The sequence below is a fragment of the Megalopta genalis genome, chromosome 4 (genome assembly GCF_051020955.1).
Source record: "Megalopta genalis isolate 19385.01 chromosome 4, iyMegGena1_principal, whole genome shotgun sequence".
NCBI classification, from domain to species: Eukaryota; Metazoa; Arthropoda; class Insecta; order Hymenoptera; family Halictidae; genus Megalopta; species Megalopta genalis.
This window is the reverse complement of record NC_135016.1, coordinates 6760898-6782898: the sequence shown is the minus strand read 5'-3', so window position 1 is coordinate 6782898 and position 22001 is coordinate 6760898. Positions and strand designations below refer to the sequence as shown.

The window sequence follows — 22001 nt, the reverse complement described above, 5'->3', positions numbered from 1 at the left end:
ACTGACCAATGAGAAGCGAGCTCGACTAGCGCGAGGCGGCCGAGCCAACGTGCGCACGAAGCCCAGTTCCGCTCATTGGCTCGGCCGCCACGCGCCAGCTGATCTCGCCTCTCATTGGCCACCGTTCTTCGTTAATAACTCGTAAACGAAGTCGCGGATTGCATTTTCGCTGAGGAAAAAGTTACTTCAAATGACCTCATGAACCCTTCAGTTCCCGGAAATACAATAATTTTAGGACATCCTGTACATAGACTGTACATGTTATTTGTTACTCTTATAAGCTGATATAAAACAGCTGCTTTTAATGCTCGGTAACTCCAATGTTAAACTCGAATAAATCTCTCTTGAATAAAACAAACCTTTTCGATTGGACATTATGGTTGACATCTTGCTTTAAGTAGTAAATTTTGATACGGCAGATTTCTCGAAGACGACCGCGACTTTGTCTCTATCGTTATATTATAATACGACAACGATTTGCAACACATCGAGGAGGGAATTGATTGAAAGGGACGTAGATTCGGCATAAACGTAATTGGAATGGTTGAGATGATTGGAGGAAGATAATGTTTATCGTTTTATCTCCGGTTGTTCCAAGAAGAGGCTCGACTTAAAACGTCCCTGGAGAGTATTGTTGAGGGACCAGCTCCGTTCAATATTTCTGCTTGGTCTCGGACCGGGATAAAAATTGGAAACGCTATTCGATATTAAAGGCTGTTTGGAGTTTATTGCGACGTCTCGTGCAAGACGGACAATTATTTAGAACTATCTATCGTTGCTCTTGCACGTTTAATTACGCGAATGCCGTGTTTCCCTGTAAGAATGACAGAAATGAATTTATTTAGTCTTCTCGCAATTTTTAGTACAATGCCTATTTGGATTAAGAAATTCATTCAATCGTCCTTTATTTTTATCGCGTCGTTTCTTAAATTGTTTGTGTTTCCCTGTAAGAATGACAGAAATGAATTTATTTAGACTTCTCGCAATTTTTAGTACAATGCCTATTTGGATTAAGAAATTCATTCAATCGTCCTTTACTTTTATCGCGTCGTTTCTTAAATTGTTTGTGCTTCCCTGTAAGAATGACAGAAATGAATTTATTTAGTCTTCTCGCAATTTCTAGTACAACGCGTACTTGGAATAAGAAATTTATTCAATCGTTCTGCACTTTTATCGCGTCGTATCTTAAATTCTCAGCAAAATTGTATTTCGCGCAAAGATCCGTGGTCTCGTAATTAATTTCAGACCGTTCCCATCTTCGTTGCGAACGCGATGGCATATTAAAAAATTCTCAAGTTCTTAGCTGCGAAAGAAAATATAATTCCAGAATGTATACGTAATCGGTGGCCGAAAATTTCACTCGGAATAATGCTGGTGCATCCTCCCATCGAAATCGTAGTGACGATCGTGAGCAATCCGAGTTTGATAGTGCAGAGGACGACCATAACCTTGAAGGACGAAGTGTTTCCCAGGATCAGCGATCTCTTCGCCGAGGTATCTCGCCGGCAATCGTTATCCAGCTATCGGAACGACTTCGAGGCCAGGCTTCGAGCATCCTGTAGACCGTCGCGAGCCGTCAAGAATTCTCTCGTCATCGATTACCCGGAATCTGGGGGGAGGGGGGAAGGTTTTAGTCCTGTAAAATCGTAATCCGCTTTAATCGGGAAGAGGGTACAAGAAAGGACGGTCCACGGGATCCGGTTCCATCTCGTCCATCCCTCTTAAAATATTTCAAAGTGGCCGCGAATGTTATCGACAGGATACTCGGGCCGGTGCTCCGGCTCGGCGCCGCGAATGATCAAGGCCAATTTAATTTAATGCCCATTCAATGTTTTAATCCGCTTAACATTAATCGGAGGGGCGGGCCCCGCCGCGGCACTTGGCCGTCATCGGCCGCGGTGGCTTTTCGAACCATAAATGGAAAGTTCCTCCGGCCGCGATTTATCTGGTCCGTCGCGGCTGAACGCGCCCACGCCGATAAATAAACTAAAGCCGAAGAGGGAGAAAGAGAGAAAAAAGGAAGCGTGGGCGGAGGACAACGTCGTTCGACGGCGCACAACAAAAGCAGCGGTTCGGTCGTTTTTTTTTCCTTTTCTACGCCGACGCTCGCGAATCGATCGCGATAGGGGACTCCGGGAACGTTTTGTGGCGTGCATAAAATCCATCGGTGAGATCGTGCTCCAGTGAAAAATCACGATTAATTCGATCGCGACGGCGAGTCCGTCGTTCCAAGCGGCGCCGAGCCAGTCGGGAACAACGACCGTTCAACGTTCATAAATTTTCAACGATTCGCTCTCCACCGATCCGACGCAGGTCGGCACGATCTGCAACCAGCAACCCTTCCGAATCTACTGTCGCATCGCAGAACGGGACTACGTACCTATCTTCAACTTCATCAGCCTGGTGGGCGGGCTCAAACTGACCTTCAGCCATGCGTAATTATTATTCCCGCGACTGTGACCAAATCGCGAGAAATCGCTGTTACGAAAATTGCGAATGCCAACGGATCAGTGTGCCTGGATCGAAGCAACTGAGACGTTCTCGAAGCAGAAACTTCGCCGTTTCAAATGTGTTAAGGGTCGTCGTGGTGCGATTACTTGCAATAGCGTCACAGCCCTTTGAATTTCACCGTTTCTCGCGGAGTTTTTGAAATTCGAAATTCAACTCCTGCCGACACACTTCCCATTCGAACGGTCATATAATGGCACCGAAAAATCGTGGAGCGACGTTTTTGGGCGCGTTGGAAAGGACAGAGTTCATTCTGTAAATCTATTCAGGTTTCGCAAGAGGAAAAAATTCTTTAAGCCTCCTACAGGTCCGCAAAGTTCAATCTTTTACGAAAATCATTCTTTGTTGCAAATGCGCAATAATCAATGGCATCGCGAATCTACTTTAAGGAATCAAACATGATTAGAAAGTTCAGAGTTTGCGCTTTTAAATAAGCTAAGGCTCATCGCGATGCGATCATGTGCAACAAAGTTACGAGCCTTTGAATTTCGTCGTTCCTCACGGAGTTTTTGAAATTCGAAATTCAACTCCTGCCGACACACTTCCCATTCGAACGGTCATATAATGGCACCGAAAAATCGTGGAGCGACGTTTTTGGGCGCGTTGGAAAGGGCAAAGTTCATTCTGTAAATCTATTCAGGTTTCGCAAGAGGAAAAAATTCTTTAAGCCTCCTACAGGTCCGCAAAGTTCAAACTTTTGCGAAAATCACTCTTTGTTGCAAATGCGCAATGACCAATGGCACCGCAAATCTAATTTACCGAAGCTAATGCGATTAGAAAGTTTAGACTTTGCGCTTTTGAATGAGCTAAGACTCATCGCAATACGATCATGTACAACAAAGTTACGGCCCTTCGAATTTCGTCGCTTTACGCTGAATTTTTGAGCCCCGTCTTGGCGAACCCTTTCGATTTAAATGGTCATATAATGGCGCAAAAAAATCGTAGATCATCACGTTTAGGCTCGTTATAAAGGAGAGACATTGCTCTTTACGCTCGCTTCGGTTTCATTCGCCAAAAAAATTCGTTACGCTCTGCAGAGGTCTGCGAAGTACCTCGATGTTAATAATCGTCGATTAGACTGGATATAACAATTTCGTTATGAGCGCAGCGCGTCGTTCATGGATCAAACGACCGAATAATACGATCCATGTCCTTGTAAAGAATCTACGTTGTGATGGACGAAGCGATCATCGTCAGTACGCGGGCGGACAGCATGAGCTTTAGGAACATGCAACACAGAAGAGCGTCCGGCGAGGTTGTGATCGGAAGTATAAGCGACTACGGTTCCGATGTGGGGGAGGAGGAGCTGTCGTCGGTCGTGCTGTCCGACATCGAGCTGCTACAGGTACGAGCCGGCTCGCGAGCAAACAGGGAATCCCCCGTAACTCGATAGAGCGCTGTAAAATGAATTTCATTCGAGACATCGGGGTGAATAAACACCGAAAGTCGCTCCCACTGAAACCGCTTCATACGCGAGCAAATATTGGCTCGTCGCCTAAGGTAATCGTATTTATCGCGTTCCAGTGTGCTCTGTTGGTCTTTAAGAGGCGCAGCGACAATCTCGGGGCGGCGTTTCGATACCTGTTCGTGAAAACGCCGACGTTACACGGCTCCGAGCTCAGAGACGTCGCCAGACAGACGAATATTTTGCGAAAGGGTGAGTCTCGCGAGGCAATCTGTCCGATAGATTATGTTCACGGGGCCCGACGGAATGTTATAATCAATGTAGAATTTCCAGCCAAACCAAAGGGCGCAGTATTTTTTCCCTAATTCGAGCCTGGCGACTCGTTTTCGTAGTTACCGATTGTCAACAACTATTAAAACGAGCCGCGAGGCTCGTATAATCGTATCTCCGCTTCCCAAATTCTCCATTTTTGTGCGCAATTCGAGCCCGAATTGGGGAGAAATTACTGTATTAGGCGGTTCGGAGTATCGAAACTGCTCTTCGATTTAAACGGCCGATGTGCCGTTCGATAAATCATAAAAAGAAGACACTTTCTGTAAAATTTTAACGATGCGTCGTGACCAGGGTCGATGTGTCGTTCGATAAATCATAAAAGGAAGACACTTTCTGTAAAATTTTAACGATGCGTCGTGACCAGGAGATAGTTATAGGAAGACCTCGGTTTAGCCCCAAAAATCGAAACGGTACGAGCTGAACGTTTCAATGCTAAAAAATATAGACGCGTAAAGAACGAAAATATAACTTGTGCTGCGTATTCAAAAGCACAAATTTATTCGTACGAAATAATAACTTCGAGCTTTTTGTGCGTCTGTTTTTTTTAACAAAGCTTCCTTCTCCATTTAATTATCTCCATTCAGCTAAATATTATTCAGCGGGGCTTGCGAAACGAAATGGAAGGAACAAATCACCGTGCACCATAGACGCGTAATCCGAAATGTTTATTGTGTAGATATAATTACGTTAGATTGCCTGAGGAGGCGACAAAGAGTCGCTCAGTTTCTCCGAGCAACGAAGGAGAGCAATGGCCTCTTTAATTTTTAGAAAAAACGCCTGTTCCGCTGTCAGTATTTCTCATTCTACGGAGTACGGAACGGCCCGTCCGACGGCAGGTGGAGGGGGGATAGTAACTTCATTTGCGTTTGTTTCTCTCTCTCTCTTTCCTTGTTATTTCTTCATAAACTCGTTCCCCCAGAAATAAAGCTTTATTACCAGTTTCCCTTCTGCTCGCCGGCGCGGAACAAGCTTCCGTCATTGTGTCTACTGTTTATTTCATTCAACCAGATTCCAGTCCGCCGACGTATTTAATACGCGACTGGGATTCGCGCTAATAATCTGATTTTACTTCCGCGCGACGAACGTGCGGCTCGTTAAAACGCGATCTCATTCGGCAGCATCAATCTCATCCTGCCAAATAGTCTATTTTCCGTGATTCCTCTTAAAACGTTTCAAACTCACTCAAACTGCAAATTGATAAGCTCGAACTGCTATCCCGGTTTCAGAACTTCATTTTCTAATTTACAATTACGCGGGCGGGGCTCGCGCCCAGCTCGGGCTTCGCGTGGGCGTGGTCGGAGCGTAAACAGTGCTCTCGTGGGCGTGGTCGAGGCATCGGCAGACTTTACATGGGCGTGGCCGAACCGTGGATCAGATATCCGTCATGGGCGTGGCTTAAAATCCGTGACAGGTTGAACGTAAGCGCGGTCAAAGCTTTGGGATAGACGCGGTGGGCGTGGCCGGAGCTGCTCCAGCGTCGAAACAGCCCTATTTCACGCGGAATGCATCGGCCGGCAGCATCCAGCCGAATTCACTTCGGTGAATAGCGTGCAAGCAATCGAAACGCCGCAATCAGCCCGAAGTGGCCGATCGTTTTTACAGCGCCGCCAATTTTTCCGGCTGTCGCAATTCCCGGTTAATGCACTGCCCGGCCGGACACACGGGACGGTTTTTCCTTTGGTGATAAAACACAGGAGAAGTCCTGGGAACGGTGGCGCACGGTCCGGTCGTTGGCCACCGAGTCGAAGAATAATTGGTCAGCCGAGCACATCGCCACCACGAAGAAGGTACACAAACTCTCTTCGGGGCCGGCCGGCCGGAGATCGAGTCCCGTGTGTTTACCAGGTTTTAATTGCGTTTACTTACATCGTTAATTCAGTAAGGGTCGTGACATGGTCCCGCTGCCAACTGTCGCGGCGAGCCTCGCAGGGCTCGATGCCGTTCGATTAATTGTTTGCCCCTCTGTGAAACGGGACTCCCTGGGTTCTTCCGTCGACTGCCGACAATACCACGATTTCCCTCTTTCTCCTTTAATTAAAATATCGAACCCTTTGATCCGACTGACGAACCCAGAATGGCGGATCCCGTTTCCTCGTCGATCGCGGAACGCCGCGCAGTGGTCGCGTTTTCTATAAAGTCAGACGAAAATCGGTGACGCTTGAAATTCCATGTGATTGGCAAATTATATAATTAGAGATTCCGCTTAATCATTCTTAATTTGTTCGATGTTGCAAACACGTTCCAAAGAAGTTGTAAGAACGTTTAAAATTGCGATCGATGCAATGCAACTTCGCCTTTGCGATTCTAACGTAATTCAGTAAAATAACTGTAATTATATACATAGTTTTCGTGATACAACTTAAATTCTCGAGATTAATTCGATTGAATAAACCACTCGAATTCTATGAAATTTTTTATCCGCTCGGCGTGGCAGATAAAGCGTTGATTAATCGCGTGCACAAAGCGACGAATGTGTGGAAGGTTCAACATACCCGCGCGTACGCGGATAGAGTCAATACTCTTGGTTCATCGTAGCGCACCGAGGTTTCCTTTGCAGCCGCGGAGAAATCGTGTGTATCTGTTTCGTTGGTTCTAGTTGTCGGAGGAATTTTTCTTTGATTCGACGAATGGGACGGTTTTCGCGTGTTTGTCTTTGTCGTTGTCGTTGCTTCCGAATGGCTCGAAACGCGGTGGGACGTTCGAAGCCCAGCTGGGATAAAAGGTAGAGACGTACTCGGTGGCAACGTCGGCGTGGAATCGCTTCGCGGGGCTGTCACGTTGAGATATGTAAGGATAACGTACAGTTTACGTGCATACGAGATGCACACTTCACTGCGGCGACGCATAGACCTCGCCGCCTGTTCTCCTCGACATTTTCACAGCCGTTTGAACACGAATATCGCGATGCGACGTATCTGAGAACCGTGCCCGCCACGGCGAGCTTCTTCTCTCTCTCTCTCTCTCATTCCGAATCCGCGACCGTATTTTAAGACGGCCGTTTGCTTTATCGCGTTTCCATTACATTACACAATGGCCCGTCCTTCGTCTTAACGAAAAGATCCGGGAAGAAGCGTCTCACCGAACCGGCCATTTCTGCTCTCTCGGAGCTCTACTACGGAACCTTGAATTAACGGATTATTTGTTCGGAGCATTTCGGGAGCGTGCTTGTAACGCTTGAAAGCCGGTGGGTGGAGCTATTATTTCTTTCTGGAGTAGCCACGCCCACGATTTAAACTCGCAAGCTCGCCGTTCAAAGTTTTCGCTGAACTCTGTCCGAACTATTTTCGATACTTCGGACAGCAAATGATTTTTTAATGGGAGGAGCCGTCTTCTTGACTGCAATCTGGCCACGCCCGCTGACCCGTCCTCCTCCAGCGGACGACTACATAATGAACAAGCCGAGGAGGAAAGTTTGAGCTAGTCACTCGGTATTCCATAAACTATTTAAAACCTCTTAATCATTCGCCGTTGTAATTCAAGGTAAATGTTGCCAGAACCACCCGCCAGATTATTAATATCTCCGGCCGGTGTTTGCTTCATCGGGACGAAAATTTATGCGAAAACTGGCGCGTCGGAGTGCCGCGTAACTCGCTCGAAATATCAGCTTACGATTCCCTCGCACACTATCCGCCGCCTCCAGACGTTGGATTATTAAAATTTGATCCGACTGTGTGGAATGGCCCCTTAATTAAGCATAATGTATACGTGTATCCGTGTCCCGGCGGGTGGAGGGGGGAGGGTCCGCGGCCGGTTTATGAAGCTCGTGTAACGAGCTTAATCTCGGTCGCGCGAGATCAACCGCTCTCGTAAACGAATTTTACTGTCAGCCTTCGCGTAACCCGGCCGGATAGATTATCCCGTGTCTTCTTATCGGTGTCCTGGCGTAATCGCGGCACTCAGTGTCCGCCGGACGCCGTTCCAGTTACGTTTTAATCTCCCGTCCAGGTTTCCCGCAACCCAAATCGAAACCCACCCACGAACCGTTCCCGGAACCAAAAGCGCCCCGTTCGCAGGCGGCCAGCAAAGCTTCGAGGAAGAAAGGGAAGAAATAATGCAAATGGGCGGGGCCAACTCCGTCGCGAAGTTCGGCCCCTCTCACTGACCGATGTCGCCGCTCACAATAAGACTCGCGTCAGCCCTTCGAGGCCCTTGACGACAGGTCAAACCATTTTTCTTTGTAAAATGTGGCTCGACAGGGTTCTTTGTGCTCGGTGATTGTTCTCTCATCGGGGTCAGTGGGTGGGACCTAACCAACAGCAGACTTTGACGCCTCCCATTGATCTGCGTCTCCTCCCATTTCCAGCTCGTCCGAAATTTTACTGGTGAGCTTTCAAAGAATTTTTCTGGCGTACCGAACACAAATGTTCTCCCTGTTTGATTATTGTCCTTTCATTAAAAAAAATCCGTACAGAAGGCCACTCCCATCAAGAGAATTGACTTCTCCCACTGATCGATGCCTCCACTCACAAGATGACCTACATCAGCCCTACGACACCCTTGACGAAAGGTCAGAGCATTTTTCTTTGTAACATATGGCTCGCCAGGGTTCTTTATGCCAGGCGATTGTTCTCCAATCAAGGTCAATGGGTGGGGTCTACCTCGCTGCAAACTTTGATCCCTCCCATTGATCTATGTCCCCTGCTACTTCTAGTTTGTCCTCAATTTTGCTGATGAGAGTTCAGTGAATTTTTCTGGCTTACATACACGGTTCTTGCGTTCAACGAGTGTTCTCTCGCGAAAAGCGTCACAGAACGGCACTCCCATCAAGAGGATTGGCTCCTCCCAACGATCGCTGGTCCCCGCCCACCAGAAGAGTTGGAAAGCTTCTAGCTATCAAGATAATGCGTACCATCTCTCTGGCTTCGAATTATCGTGTACACTGTTCGCTTAATGATAAAACCGAGAATGAGCGTGCTCAAAGGAACAACTCCATTGCGACGAGTGGATTTAAAGGCTGGCTACAGACGTGACACAGTTCGTACATGATAAATTAGCGCGGCAGTGTGTCGCCACACTCGTCGTCGCGCCTTGACGATCATTAAGGAGGCTGGGAAAAGTCAACGGGCCAACCTGTCGCGAGGACTTAGCCGAGTAATTATATTTCTCCGTAGTGGCAGACTTCCTACCGACGAGGCGCGTCTGTTCTCGCGTGACACAGTTCTTTTCAGAACGGTCGCGCCTCGTGTCTTCCCATTCCGCAAACGGTTGCATCAACCGAAGTCTCCCCCCGCGCTTCCCTCCCTGTCTCCCCTGACCGGACGCGACCCGCCGAAAAATTTGGGAACGCCGGCTGTCATCCGACAGCGCGGGGCTTTATCGGCCGCGCCTTCTGCCGCGCGGACACAAATTTTTAATCCAAGGGAATATTTTTTTCGCCGGAGAAAATCCTTTTCCCATTTAATCCTGTCTCTCGGCCGGCCGGCCAGGACAAATGGCCGGTGGCTTCCGCGCGGAAATTGCTCGGATAACATTGTCCCCGTTTCAGTGTTTCAGCCCCACTCGTTGGAAATTTAAATCGCAATTAACGTAATAATTGCCGGTTAAGCCGCGAAAAACGAGGAAAGTATCGCGCGAGACTCCGGGCGGGGCCCGCTTTTGTTTCGATTAAAGCGACAAATGGGCCGGGGCTGGTCACAAAGGGAACCGTTCGCCTGTTACTACAAAGGGCTGCAAGATCACGAGTAAATTATTAGCCGGTCGTATGCGCGCGCGCGCGTGTGTGTGTGTGGAGGGCGGGGACATTAATCCGCGCAATTTTCCCCCGAAAAAATCACAAAGGCTCGATCGCGCGCGCGGATATGAACGTTTTCCTCGATGGCGGGGCGACAGAGAATTTTGCCCCGACGCGAAAAATCACCGTCGGAAACTCGCACGGCGCGTTTGACGGTACATTTCCTCGGTTACAATGCAACCCTCGTCGCGCGTAACGATTAGAGGGTGGCGTTGTCGTGACGTCAGCGCTGTTAAGTGCTTACCCTTGTTGGAGCGGTTTCCGGAATGTAGAATTCACGCACCAGTCCGGCAGCGTTCCGGGACCGTGACGTTCCAATTTGTCGGAGAGGCCTCCCTTTGCCATCGCTCGAATTTCGTCACGATGGCAATTTAACGGGAGCACTTTGATCCGTCGGAATGCGCGCCGAGCGGATCGCGGCGAGCACCGCGAGCACGCGAAACTACGGATCTTTCGCTTTCGGTCGTTTCTCCGCAGAAACAATTAAGGGATCAACCATTTTTCGAATATCTCCGTCGACGGAAATTCTCGCTATTTCGTGCCATCGGATATTAAAGTTGCAAACGTTCGACGAAGCTGCTGCACCGCCCCCGCAAATTCCTCATTGCTCTGCGTGCAGAATCTCAATGAAAATCCGCGTCCAACGTCAAAGGAAACATCGTTGCGACGATATACGGACTTGGACAAATGTACAGGGTGTTTAGAAAAAGAAGTCGTTCAAGAGTTTAAGGATTTATTTGAGGTTTCTCAAAATGATTCGGATAATTTGGTTCGATTTTTTAAAATGATTATCGTTATTGAGAGAGTCTCTCTGTAAAAATCAGAACTTGTTGAAAAATTACTCTCTTTCGGACTGACAATTTTTCCATATCTTCGACAAAGTAAGCTTCGAACGAACAGAAAATTACGCGAATTTCTGCCGAGCGGTTGAACCGTCAAGAATTCATAAACAGGTGCCATTTCGGAACTTTTCATCTTCGTTCAGATTTTCGTCTCTGCGCGCGGCTCTTTGATTAAACGCGATTCAAATATCTAGAACGAAGGGAGCTGAAATGTTTGAACGTATCGCAGAGAGCGTTTGTTTTAATGCGGCCACTGCCTTACAATTTCGGTTTCAATAATCCCGCGTTGCGTTTGCCCCGCGTGCGTGTCTGAGTAAAATTCAAATTAAACCGGCGGTGATGAAACGAGCGGTAATGTTATTAATATCTCGCCCGTTCGAACGCGGTTTCCGTTGATCCAGCCGAGGAAAGGTTTTTAACAAAATTATCACGAGCTTGCGACGATTCCGAGAGCTTCCCGTTAAAACGCCGCTGTTTTTTTAATGCTCGTATTGACAGCGGCTGCCGGCCGGCTGGCGGGGAATTGCGTCCGAGTTGCAGACTTTCCACGGAAATGTTGTAACGTTGGAGAGAGATAGGCACTCGATGTAATTTCTCCGGGGACAACGCTCGCAGCCCGACATTTCCGTTCGTTCCCGATGCCTATGGGAGGAATGCAAGCATGGTTACGGTGTTTCCGTAAGCGTTGAGCGCCCGTAAAAATGAAATGTTGCCGTATCGATGTCGAACCGGAGATTACCGCCACTGGGGCCTGCGCCAGCTGATATTGTAAAATCAAGGAACGCCGTTTTTATGCCTGCCCTTCGCCGACCCTCCATTTGTAATTAAATATTATAACGCCCGTAAAAACACGCGGCGAGGAAATTTATAGAACCGCCAGCAGCCGTAACATCTAGATCCTCTCAAGCAAGAACGCAATCTGTTTCCCTCGTTACCGTTGCCAACGTTCATTGAAGATGTCCCCGAGCACTTTTTTTCTTTCTATCACGGAAACCTGCGATTTGTTGCGCCCTGAAATGTCGCTCGTTTCTCTCCCGTTACGACGATATTACGAGGAGCTGTTTAAAATAATTGAGCACTTTGTAATGCATTTTCTTAATGGCTCCTTATTCCACCTAAAAAGAGCGCGTAATCTCTTGCACGAAACATTGTTTATTCAGATTCTATCTTACGAGGCTGTTCGATGAAACGAACAATTTTTCTTTACTTCCGAAACTACTGCATCTTATACGGCTGAATGCTGATAAATCAATAACGATTGCACTTTTTCACACGTGGCTTTCGTACTACGCGGAGAATCGAAGCAGCCGCTCGCCGATGTTTTTCAACGTTTTCCTCCGCGTAATTTTCAGTTACGTTCGTTCATCGACGACGTCTCCGAGCATTCCTTCCTTTCGCGAGATCATGCGAACATTATGCGGATGGTTTGTCGAACGGCCGCCCCGGTCGCGCGGCAGAATTTTCATCGAATTGAATTTCGCGTGTGACGCATTCGCGGGAACCTGATATCGCGCGATTCACGGTTATCGTATTTTAACAATCTTCGGTTTAATCGAGCCGCGGAAATTCGGCGGAACGTTTCGCCAGCCAATAACCGTTCCGATATTTTTGCGAAGTTGCAGCGTGTAAATTGCCGAGCCGCTGCACCGAATCGAAATTGGCCATTCAGAATGCTGATCGGGCCAGCACAAAGGTCGTCCGCGGCAACAGCGCGGGATTGTTGCACCAATCAAGAATTATTACCCCTTTGTGCCATTACGAGGCTATGCTGAACAATGCATTCCACGATCGCCGGCCACCATTGTCTCAGAATTTTTATTCCGAGCTCGCGTTAACGAGTGTTCCGCTGACCTTCTTGCTCTAATTCTAGCGCTAATTCCACCGACCGTTCGGCTCGAACTTCTCGACAATTATCGCTGCTTCGATTTTGCTAAGGACGCTCCTGTGATACGCATATCGACATCATAAATTACGTAACTTTATAGAAGTAATAAAATGCAACGTTTTCTAGCGTGTTTTATGACATGCGAGTGACAGAAATCGCAGTTTTCTAATAGCAGCTGATTCGTAGGGCATTCATACTTTGGTAATTAATAATCAATTTCTTCCTTAGCGAAAATGCAATCCGCGGCTTCGTTCACGAGTTATTAACGAAAAATCGTCTCTCAGTGACGTGATCCAATAGGGCAAGTGTGGGCATTCACTGCGGACGCTCCAAATACTGCGGTATTTTATTAAAGTAATCAAATGTTACGTTTTCTAGTGCGTAATCTTTCAACAATGAATCTCATAATTTTTTGTGTGTTTAATGTTGATCATTTATGGCATGCAAGCGACAGAAATCGCAGTTTCGTAATGGCAGCTGATTCGTAGGGTATTTATGTTTTGCTGATTAACAATAAACTACTCCCATTTTAGCGTTATTTTTACATAAAGTAAGCGTTACTTTGTTACAAAAAACGACGTACACTGGCATCATCATCTTTCTGCAAAATCGTCCCCACTAGCCACAGTAATTGGCACATAATTTTATAGTTCTTTCTACATGTGTGTATTACTGCGGTGAGTGGCTGCTAAAATTTCGAAATTGACAAACTGCGTGCCTCAACGAGCTCAGTGCAGTTTTGAATGAGAGTGTCCCAAAATTCCGGGAAATAAAGGGTTGTTGAGGTCATTCCAAGTAACTTTCTCCTTTACAAACATTTTCTCCGAGGCATCGTCCACGAGTTATTAACACCGTCCAATGAGAAGCGATCATAACATAGATAATATGTTATAAATCTCAGAGTTCCAATCTTTTCAGAAAAGTAAATATTCAAGTTAAAGAATAACGTGCATAGCTCAAGTTGTCAATTTATTAGCGTAAAAGATCTTATTTTCTCTGTCAAAGTACTCCTCTTCATTTAGAAACCGCAGTAATACCTACATCTGCTCTGTCGTATCTCGAACGTTGATTTTCTCGTCGTTTAAAAATTCACGAACATCGTCGGGAGCCTGATAAAAACGTCGCAAAAGTCGCACGAGATAGGACAGATCCGTGTCAGGATTTCAAAAAATGCGAGACCGGGACGCTGTCACGTGGACGAGGTGATTTCTCCTAATCGAGTTAGAAGGATTCCGGAGAACGAAGCGCAGCGTGGTTTCCTGTGGCCGGCGATATTAGTCGGGACCGCGGCCTGCCACCTCGAGGCCACCGAATCAATAGAGGCACCGGATCGGTAGTCACCGATCCGGACGACCGCAAGTGTGGACCTTTGCCTCGGTGGTCGGCTAGCAGAGAATCGTCGCTTACGGCTGGCCGGGCCGGCGATCTCTCTCCCGTTAATCTCGCAAACGTAGCTCGGCGCCGAAAATCGAGCCTGTGCCCGAAATAGCCGATGTGTGCGCAACCGGCCGAGCATTATGCCGAGGCTTTTGACTCGGCGCGGCGCGCCGGCTGCCGCGAAATTTCAATTATTAGGTAATGCGAGTCGGTAACAGGATAAACGGGTCGCGACATTTGAATTTAATTTGCAACGGCGCGGCGCGGCGCGGCTCCGCGGCGGCGGCGGCGGCGTTGGCGGCCGATTTAATCTGGGTCCGCCGTTTTCATCCCTTGGCCGGCAAGCGGCGTCGCTTGATCCCGGGCTCCCGATTGGCCGGCTCGCAATTAAGCCGTTCCTGTTGCCATACTCGTTGATAAAACGCCGCCGGAAATCGTTTTAATTGCGACGCGACGCGACGCGGCTCGCCGCTTCGCCGAATCACCGCGAAGCGCCGGTTATTTTCGTTCCATTCGATTTGCGATTAATTCTGTGCTCGGACCGCGTGGAATTGGTTGCGCCAGGTGCTGTTCCAGCCGCGCGCTGGAAAATAATTCAGCCGAAGATAAGTGAACAATTTCTAGTTACAATGTTCCCACCGCATGCGACGCTGCCGGCCAATCGACGGTGAGAGGCCTCGAGCACGTGTGCACTCGTTCGTCACTCGGCTCTCTGTGTCTGACTATGACCGACCGTGTCTACTTGCTCGCCTGATATTTACGCGGTGATGTTCGTTTTTACCTCCTTTATAGCGTTTCCGGTCTACATGGCCCGTGTCCATGTGTATTAGACTCATGCGATATTTTAATGCGAATTCATTTTTTCATTGTTTATAGGTACATTATTTATCCTCTGAATTTGCCTGAGAACTTCGTTGGTGAATTCATTCTCCCCTTCGACCTCAACTGGACTTTTTTTAATTACCTTGTTCCGACCAACATGTAACAGGAAAAAGCAAGCAACCGAGTTTATTAATTTTGAAAATTCATTGTTCAATATAATTGAGACTGCGCCATCAGTTATTTGCATTTTTTTCTTTGTACGCGTCAAAGCGAAATGATTGAGAGAGATCCCGGTAAAATACGAAAGGGGGGAAGGGGGCCATTTCCACGTATTCAGCCATTCTGATTCAACTTTAATTTGAAATCTCTGTTGTCTCCCTGTCGCTTTCCGCTCAAAATGTGCCGGCGGAATTTAATTAATTTCGCGAGAAGCTTGCAACGATGCACAGTCCACACGGGCTACGAAATGTCACACGCTGGGACTGTTTTCAAAAAATTCCGCACCTTTGTTAAAATGTATAGAAACATTTCCAGGTGGCCATTGCACTCCTGCAATATTCAATTTTCTGAACGAAGCCGCATAAAATTTGTACGAGGTCATGGGAACGCCCGGTGCGCCGTTGCGATATCAATTTTCAATTCACCGTTAACGCTCGACGGAAGGGGCTCGGGTCCATTTGGACCCCGAGCGGAAATATTGTTATCTCGCTATCTAGTTTCAGACGGTGTAATTAAATGTTCGCAGGTTTCATTGAAATTTACGGAGAAAACGAACTTGTCTAGAAAGTAAATCCGAACAAAATATGATGAAAAAATTCCTAAGGGAAATCGTAAAAATTATATCCTAAACCTTTATCCTATCTTTCTTCAGTCGAGAAGGCCGGCTGTTCGAGTATTAACCCCTCGAGCCGGAAATTAAATTCGCGAGAATTCAATTATTTTTCTCGCGATTCATCTTACATGAAATGGAAACGTTTCGCTAATTTTCTCGAATTGCGAGCGTACACTAACGAAGCACAAGATACTCATTAAATGCGTTTGGATTGTATTACATTCGTATATTATGGTGTTTGTATACAATGCGAGGGGTTCGTGAATGACGGCGCAGAACGAAACAATGTTTGATGGTGCAGTTCGGAACGTGAAATAATTAAGAGAATGATGCATACGTGACGTGAAATAATTATGATAATGGCGCGTTCGGGAAGTAAACTAATTAAGAGAGCAACGCATGCAGCCTCGGAGGAACGGACGAAATAAATTCAGCGAGGATCCACGGAACTCGCTTAGGAACAGTGGCTGTTATCACTGTCGTTCTCGAAATTCGTTCGGTCGGCAGCGTTCCGTTGCCACGTGGCGTTCAACGTCCCCCGGGACTCGCACGCGAGTTCCGGCTGAAAAATGAGGAATGAGGGTATCTCTCGCGCGAAAGAGGATTATCATACGATCCACTCCCTAACGTCTGCCAACTTCGTGCCTCGCCGGAGCGTGGCTTCTTCATTTTTTATTCGCATTACTCGTGCTCAGGCTCGATCCGCGCGGAATTAGTTCCTCGGCCGGTGAACGCGCGCGTAGGCCCTCTCCCTTTCCATTATTTCCAGAGCGAGAGAGACGCGGAAAGAGAGACAAAGAGAGACAGAGAGAGAGGGAGAGAGAAAGAGAAAGAAATTCGCCCTTTGGAAATTCATGGAGAACTCCGTTGTTCTTTTTTTCTTCAGCTCGACCTCTCCGGCCAGGAAGGACGCACAATAAAAAGCGCCGCGTAAAAGGAGAGAGACGATAATGCGCCCGCGTTCAGTTTGATTGCGGCAATAAACGTGGCTCGAGCGTGTTTTTGTTTCGCCGGGGCCCTCATTGCTTATTCCCCCGCCGAGATGAGAAACGGGAAGCGCAACGACACGCTCTCGACAAATAAAAGCGCGTGTCCCCGCGTGCGCGCCCTAAGTTATCTCCGCGGAGATGTTGGCTCTTTTGAATTCCAGAAGTGTCCGGCTCGCGGAGTGCTCCGCGGGAAATTGTCGCGATCCTCTCGGCCCAGGGTTTCGCAACAACTTTTCCGACGATCAATTAGCCGCTTGTCGCTTCGTTGAAAATTACGAGACCCGGAAACGTTCTCGTCGGTCCTTGCTCCGTCTAATTTCTGTAAAGGCGAAGCAGGTTGCTTGTTCGACAGACCCGGAAATCATTCTGCTCGGTTGAATAGTTTTCTGATCAGTCGTTGACCTGTTCTACTCGCCTGACCTGAGTTTTGTCGTCGGTCGTGTACTTGTACCACTTGTTCGACTAGAGTTTTCTTATCAGTCGTTGGTTCGCACCACTTGTCCGAACTGCTCTCGTATTGGTTCTCGACCGACACTGGCTTGCCTGGCTAAGCTTTCTGATCAACCATTGTTTATTTCTCTGATCATCGCCGGGCTCGTTCCATTAGGAAATGGTCGGTAGGGACCGGGTTCTGATCAATGGTTGACTCGTGTTACTGCGAGCATTCGAAATTAATTATTGACGACGGAAGCTTTCTGATCAACTGTTTACCCATTGTTTATTTCTCTGATCATCGCCGAACTCGTTCCATTAGGAAATGATCGGTAGGGACCGGGTTCTGATCAATGGCTGACTCGTGTTACTGCGAGCATTCGAAATTAATTATTGACAACAGAAGCTTTCTGATCAGCTGTTTACCCATTGTTTATTTCTCTGATCATCGCCGGGCTCGTTCCATTAGGGAATGATCGGTAAGGACCGAGGTCTGATCAATGGCTGACTCGTGTTACTGCGGGCGTTCGAAATGAATTATTGGCGACGGATTCAAGGCGATTCCCCTCAGCATTTCCGGCGACCAATTCCCTGCCCGTTCTCCCAGATAAATTACAATCGATGGACTCGATCTTTAATCACAGCGCCGACGAACTTTGTCAAACGGAAACAATTAATTCCGAGATACCGAGTTAAACGCGTTAAAAAGTTAAGCTTCGTTAACAGAGGGTCGCGGAAATAAAGCGGGAAATACATCGCTGGATTTCCTGCTGTACCTTTTTTTTATGCCGGACTCTCGTGCTGCCAACGGTACACTCGTTCCGTACAATTTTTCTGCCTCGCTGCAGTATGGATTAATAAATAAATAGAATAGAGGGAGTTTTTCGTACAGTATGAGCAGAATTTCAATAGCAGGCCCGTTTCTGCGAAATCCAAATAGATGTTCATACGAACGTACCGCTTTCCCGCGTATTTGCACAATTTTTAATTAACTCCCTGCGCTTCGAGCGACTCGACTCTGAAGCGCCACTTGCGATTGTTCTATCGCGTTTCAATTTGTTTATATTTTGAAATTCGTTAAAAGTGTAGCTATTGCACGAGTAACGATACAATGGGAATATTGTAAATCGAAGAATCTATTTTAGAATTACAGTCATTTCTCCCTAATTCGCGCTCGGATTGCGCACAAATATTGACAATTTGCGAAGAGAAGATACGATTATTCGAGCTTCGCACCTCGTTGTTATAATTGTTGACAAACGGCGACTATAAAACTGAGCCGGGAGGCTCGGATAATCGTATCTCCTCTTCCCAAATTGTCCATGTTTGTGCGCGATCTGAGCGCGAATTAGGGCGAAATTACTACAGAACTATGACGGTGTCGAGTGCAAACGGTTGAAAAAAGTCGAAGGAGACTTATTGTCGTAACAAAGCATCATGTAACCGAACTTCTCGTGCTACTTTCTCCTGTCGCGTTTCCAGCTGCGATTCCACTCGCGCGCCGCGTCGCAACTCTTTACTCGACGAACAAAAATAGGATTCTCCGGTTAAAATTTATCAAGAATCCCGTCGCGCGCAACCGCGGTATTGTTGCCGCGCTACAAAGGCGGATACGACGGATCCGCGACGGAAGAGACGAGGGAAAAATAGGCGAGACGGGTTGGATCTTGTCAAGTAGACTGACGTCTGTTTGCCTGAGAATTCCCCGGCAGAAAATTCCGAGTGCCGTGTCTTCCCGGCGCGGATTCCCGTTCCGGATGATTCCCGTGTTGTGTCCTTCCCGGTTGTCTCCGCGACGCGTTTCCCTTCTCCCCTCGTATCGGCGAGGCATCCCAATCTCTTCTCGTTATTCCCGTAGAAAAATGAGGAAACGGTCGTATTCGAAAACGCGATTCCTGTCGCTGCTCTTTGTCGGCTCCACGCGAACAGAGTCGCGGAGTAAAACTTTCCTAATTAACCTCTCGACAATGTAGTCTCATTTTTGGTACATCTGTACTGTGCTGCAACAATTGGCACGTGTTTTAAAGACCGTATCTGCAATTTCATTTCTGTGGATTTTTTTAATACTCTCGTGTGTTTGCTGTTTACTTTTTTATCGGCACGGAGCTGACCTGGGCGTTTTCAACAATTTTCGTGTTACATTTGAAAATATGTTCTCGGAGTTGTTCGACAAATAAACAATTGCGAGACAATGCAATTATTTGAAAAGGCGTATAAATAGGAATATTAATTGATGATTAATCGCAAACGATGAAAATTATTAAGACTGAAGAATAAATTATACGACTATCCTGTTTCTGGTGATTAATGAAGGTAATTTTATTATCCACGGTCTCGAGATAAGAGTACATTGTAATTTAAAAAAGTTTCGCAAGTATGTGAAAATCCTAGAGCCATAGAACTACGGTATAATCGTGTTCGTGACAGTAAGCATGCTGCTATTCCGGAGCAACGCAACCGTACAAAGGCTATCTCGGGATGAAAAAATTTCGAAAGAATATAAAAATGGCAGAGCCGCGTGAAACCGTGGCGGTATCGTGTACCGAAGCTCTTTGTACGCTGGCTGGCAGGTCGCGGCAATGAAATTATACAAAGGTAACGCTTGAATTAACATTTTCCAAGAACGTAAAACTGTCACGGCCGTGAAAACCGTGGCAGAACCGTATTTACTGCTCCCCTATAAGTCCCGAAGCGTCGGAGAGCGAGCCGTCCGAATTAAAATTCTGCGAGGCAAACATGAAAAATGCAGCGGAATTTGCATGCTCCTGTAAAGAGCGAAGCACCTGATAACGTATGGACAGCGCTGCGGGGTATTTACCGAGGTAGTTCGACCGTTTAAATGTGAACGAGACAGCGAGCAAGAAACGGCGGGGGAAGCTCGTAACATAGGCCGGCAAAAAGTTCCGCGGACACGTCGTCGTAAACTCCCGGCTGTTGCAGAGTGGCCGGCGATCATTCGTCGTGCTATACCGTCTATTTATTCAGAAGCAGCCGCTGCAAAAACGCGAGAGCCGGCTCGGAGATACGAGCGACAACGTGCTCGCGGCTGCGTGCGAACGCGGACAGTTTTCCGCGCGAACGAGTAGACTTCAATTCCTCCGCCGATGTGAGAAGCATTTTCGTGATTCCCGGACCGTGAAGTTTTCTCATTACGGTCGTTATTGTCGCCTGTGTGTTCGGGTGTGCAACGTGTCCCCGCGAACCTCGCGAAAATTCCCGACAAATTATCCCCGCGACGCTAACGGGTTCGCAACTATGCATTTCGGTTTCTATTAATATAGACCAACTTCGGAATTATCGTACCCGGTAAACGTTACCTCGCGAAATCACCTTGCAAATGATTTCAATTACGCAGCTCTAAAATCGCGGGTTTGAAGTCCACTCGATCGTACAGCAGCGAATTTCGTTTTTTTTTCCGATCACCGGTGTACCTTATCGTTTTTTATTTGATAGTTCAAAAGTTCACCTAGGTGAACTTTTTCGGCAATACTTTTACAATTCTTTGGAAATTCATTGGAAATTATTTGTATCAGAATAGTGCGTATGTTGTTGGTAATAATAGATAATAGAATGTTACCTGTGCAAAAAACCACAATATTGATAGACTGTACTTTATATCGTGTCGTTTTCAACTTGCGAACGCGTTATGATTATTTTAGCTCGATATTGCGGCGATGTCGGCATCATGTAGATCGCTTCCAACATTAGAAATTGTATATTTTTAGAGTAAATATTTTAGCGTAAATCTTTGGATCTAATTTGATGTAATTTTAGAAAATACCGGTATGATAGCAAGATCTTACGTTTCGAGAAAACGATCTATCTGGAAAGACTTGTTCATTGCATATCGCTGGAACCGAACAAAAATTAATTGACACTCATATAATAATAATAATTATAATAACTTTATTTATCAACGGGATAAACCTTTTGTTACAGTGAACCCAAGTAAGAATAATATAGCAGTCTCACAGACGAATAAAATTTACTCTTCGCCCAGATGCATGATACTTTTCGCTTCGATATACAGTAAATTCTCTGTAATTGACGCTCAGATTGTGCACAAAAATGGACAATTTGGGAAGAGGAGATACGATTATTCGAGCCTTACGGCTCGTTTTTACAGTTACCGATTGTCAACAACAATAAAGCAAGTCGCAAGGCTCGAACAGTCGTATCTCCTTCCCCCAAATTGTCCATTTTGTGTACAATCTGAGCCTCAATTAGACAGAATTTACTGTACGTAGCAATCGTCAGCGGGGCTCGATAGAAGTTGGAAGTTCGTCCCACTTCGGATCCCATCTGACATCGCCCAGGATCACGTCAGCTTGTTGATACGCTTCGAAAGCTGGCTCCAGCTGACGCGATTATCGGTAGCATTCGATGAACACCGCGCTGCTACCTCGAATTTGGTTCAGAGCACAGACCGTTAATGAGCCGACGTCCGAAACCGGTGGCAAGAGATTGCCGGAGACGTCTTTGCGAAACAGTTCCAGTTAATGTTCTGCTTAGCGTTGCATACGTCTCGATGTCGATTGACCCTCGAGTTGAGCTTCTCCGCGCTTTTCGGCGCGGCGGCGGGACTCGTTCTTGGTCGTTTTGATCGCGGGAACTTGGCCTTGGAAGGGTGAACCCAATTATTGGACACGGGTGCCGCCGGTGGATTGCACTCGAGCGGCGCTACCCTCGTAGCCTGAATTTTTCACCGATTTCGCTCGCCCCGGGCGTTAATTACTCTCCTCAGTAGAAAATATTCAATCAACCGAGGAAACGCTGCGGATCGATAGCCGCATATCCCAACACGGTCTCGTCAAGTGCCTTCCACTAACCCCCCGTCGTTCCAAC

General features: G+C 47.0%; 2 protein-coding genes across 3 annotated transcripts in view; both read left to right on the top strand.

The window, feature by feature from the left end:
- The window catches only part of LOC117223720 (uncharacterized), a 210402-nt gene that overhangs the window by 102176 nt on the left and 86225 nt on the right, over positions 1-22001 (top strand). The window lies entirely within an intron of this gene.
- Positions 1263-9505, top strand: LOC117223718 (uncharacterized). 2 transcript variants are annotated; one of them, XM_033476169.2, is made up of 7 exons: positions 1263-1494; positions 2314-2435; positions 3670-3853; positions 4033-4165; positions 8192-8568; positions 8658-8753; positions 8898-9505. In XM_033476169.2, the coding sequence occupies exons 1-5, from the start codon at positions 1369-1371 to the stop codon at positions 8296-8298; spliced, it is 672 nt and encodes a 223-aa protein (XP_033332060.1). In that variant the 5' UTR covers positions 1263-1368; the 3' UTR covers positions 8299-8568; positions 8658-8753; positions 8898-9505. The 2 variants fall into 2 exon arrangements, with proteins under 2 accessions (XP_033332060.1, XP_033332059.2); XM_033476168.2 differs by lacking the exons at positions 8192-8568; positions 8658-8753; positions 8898-9505 and having other exon boundaries at positions 4033-5187.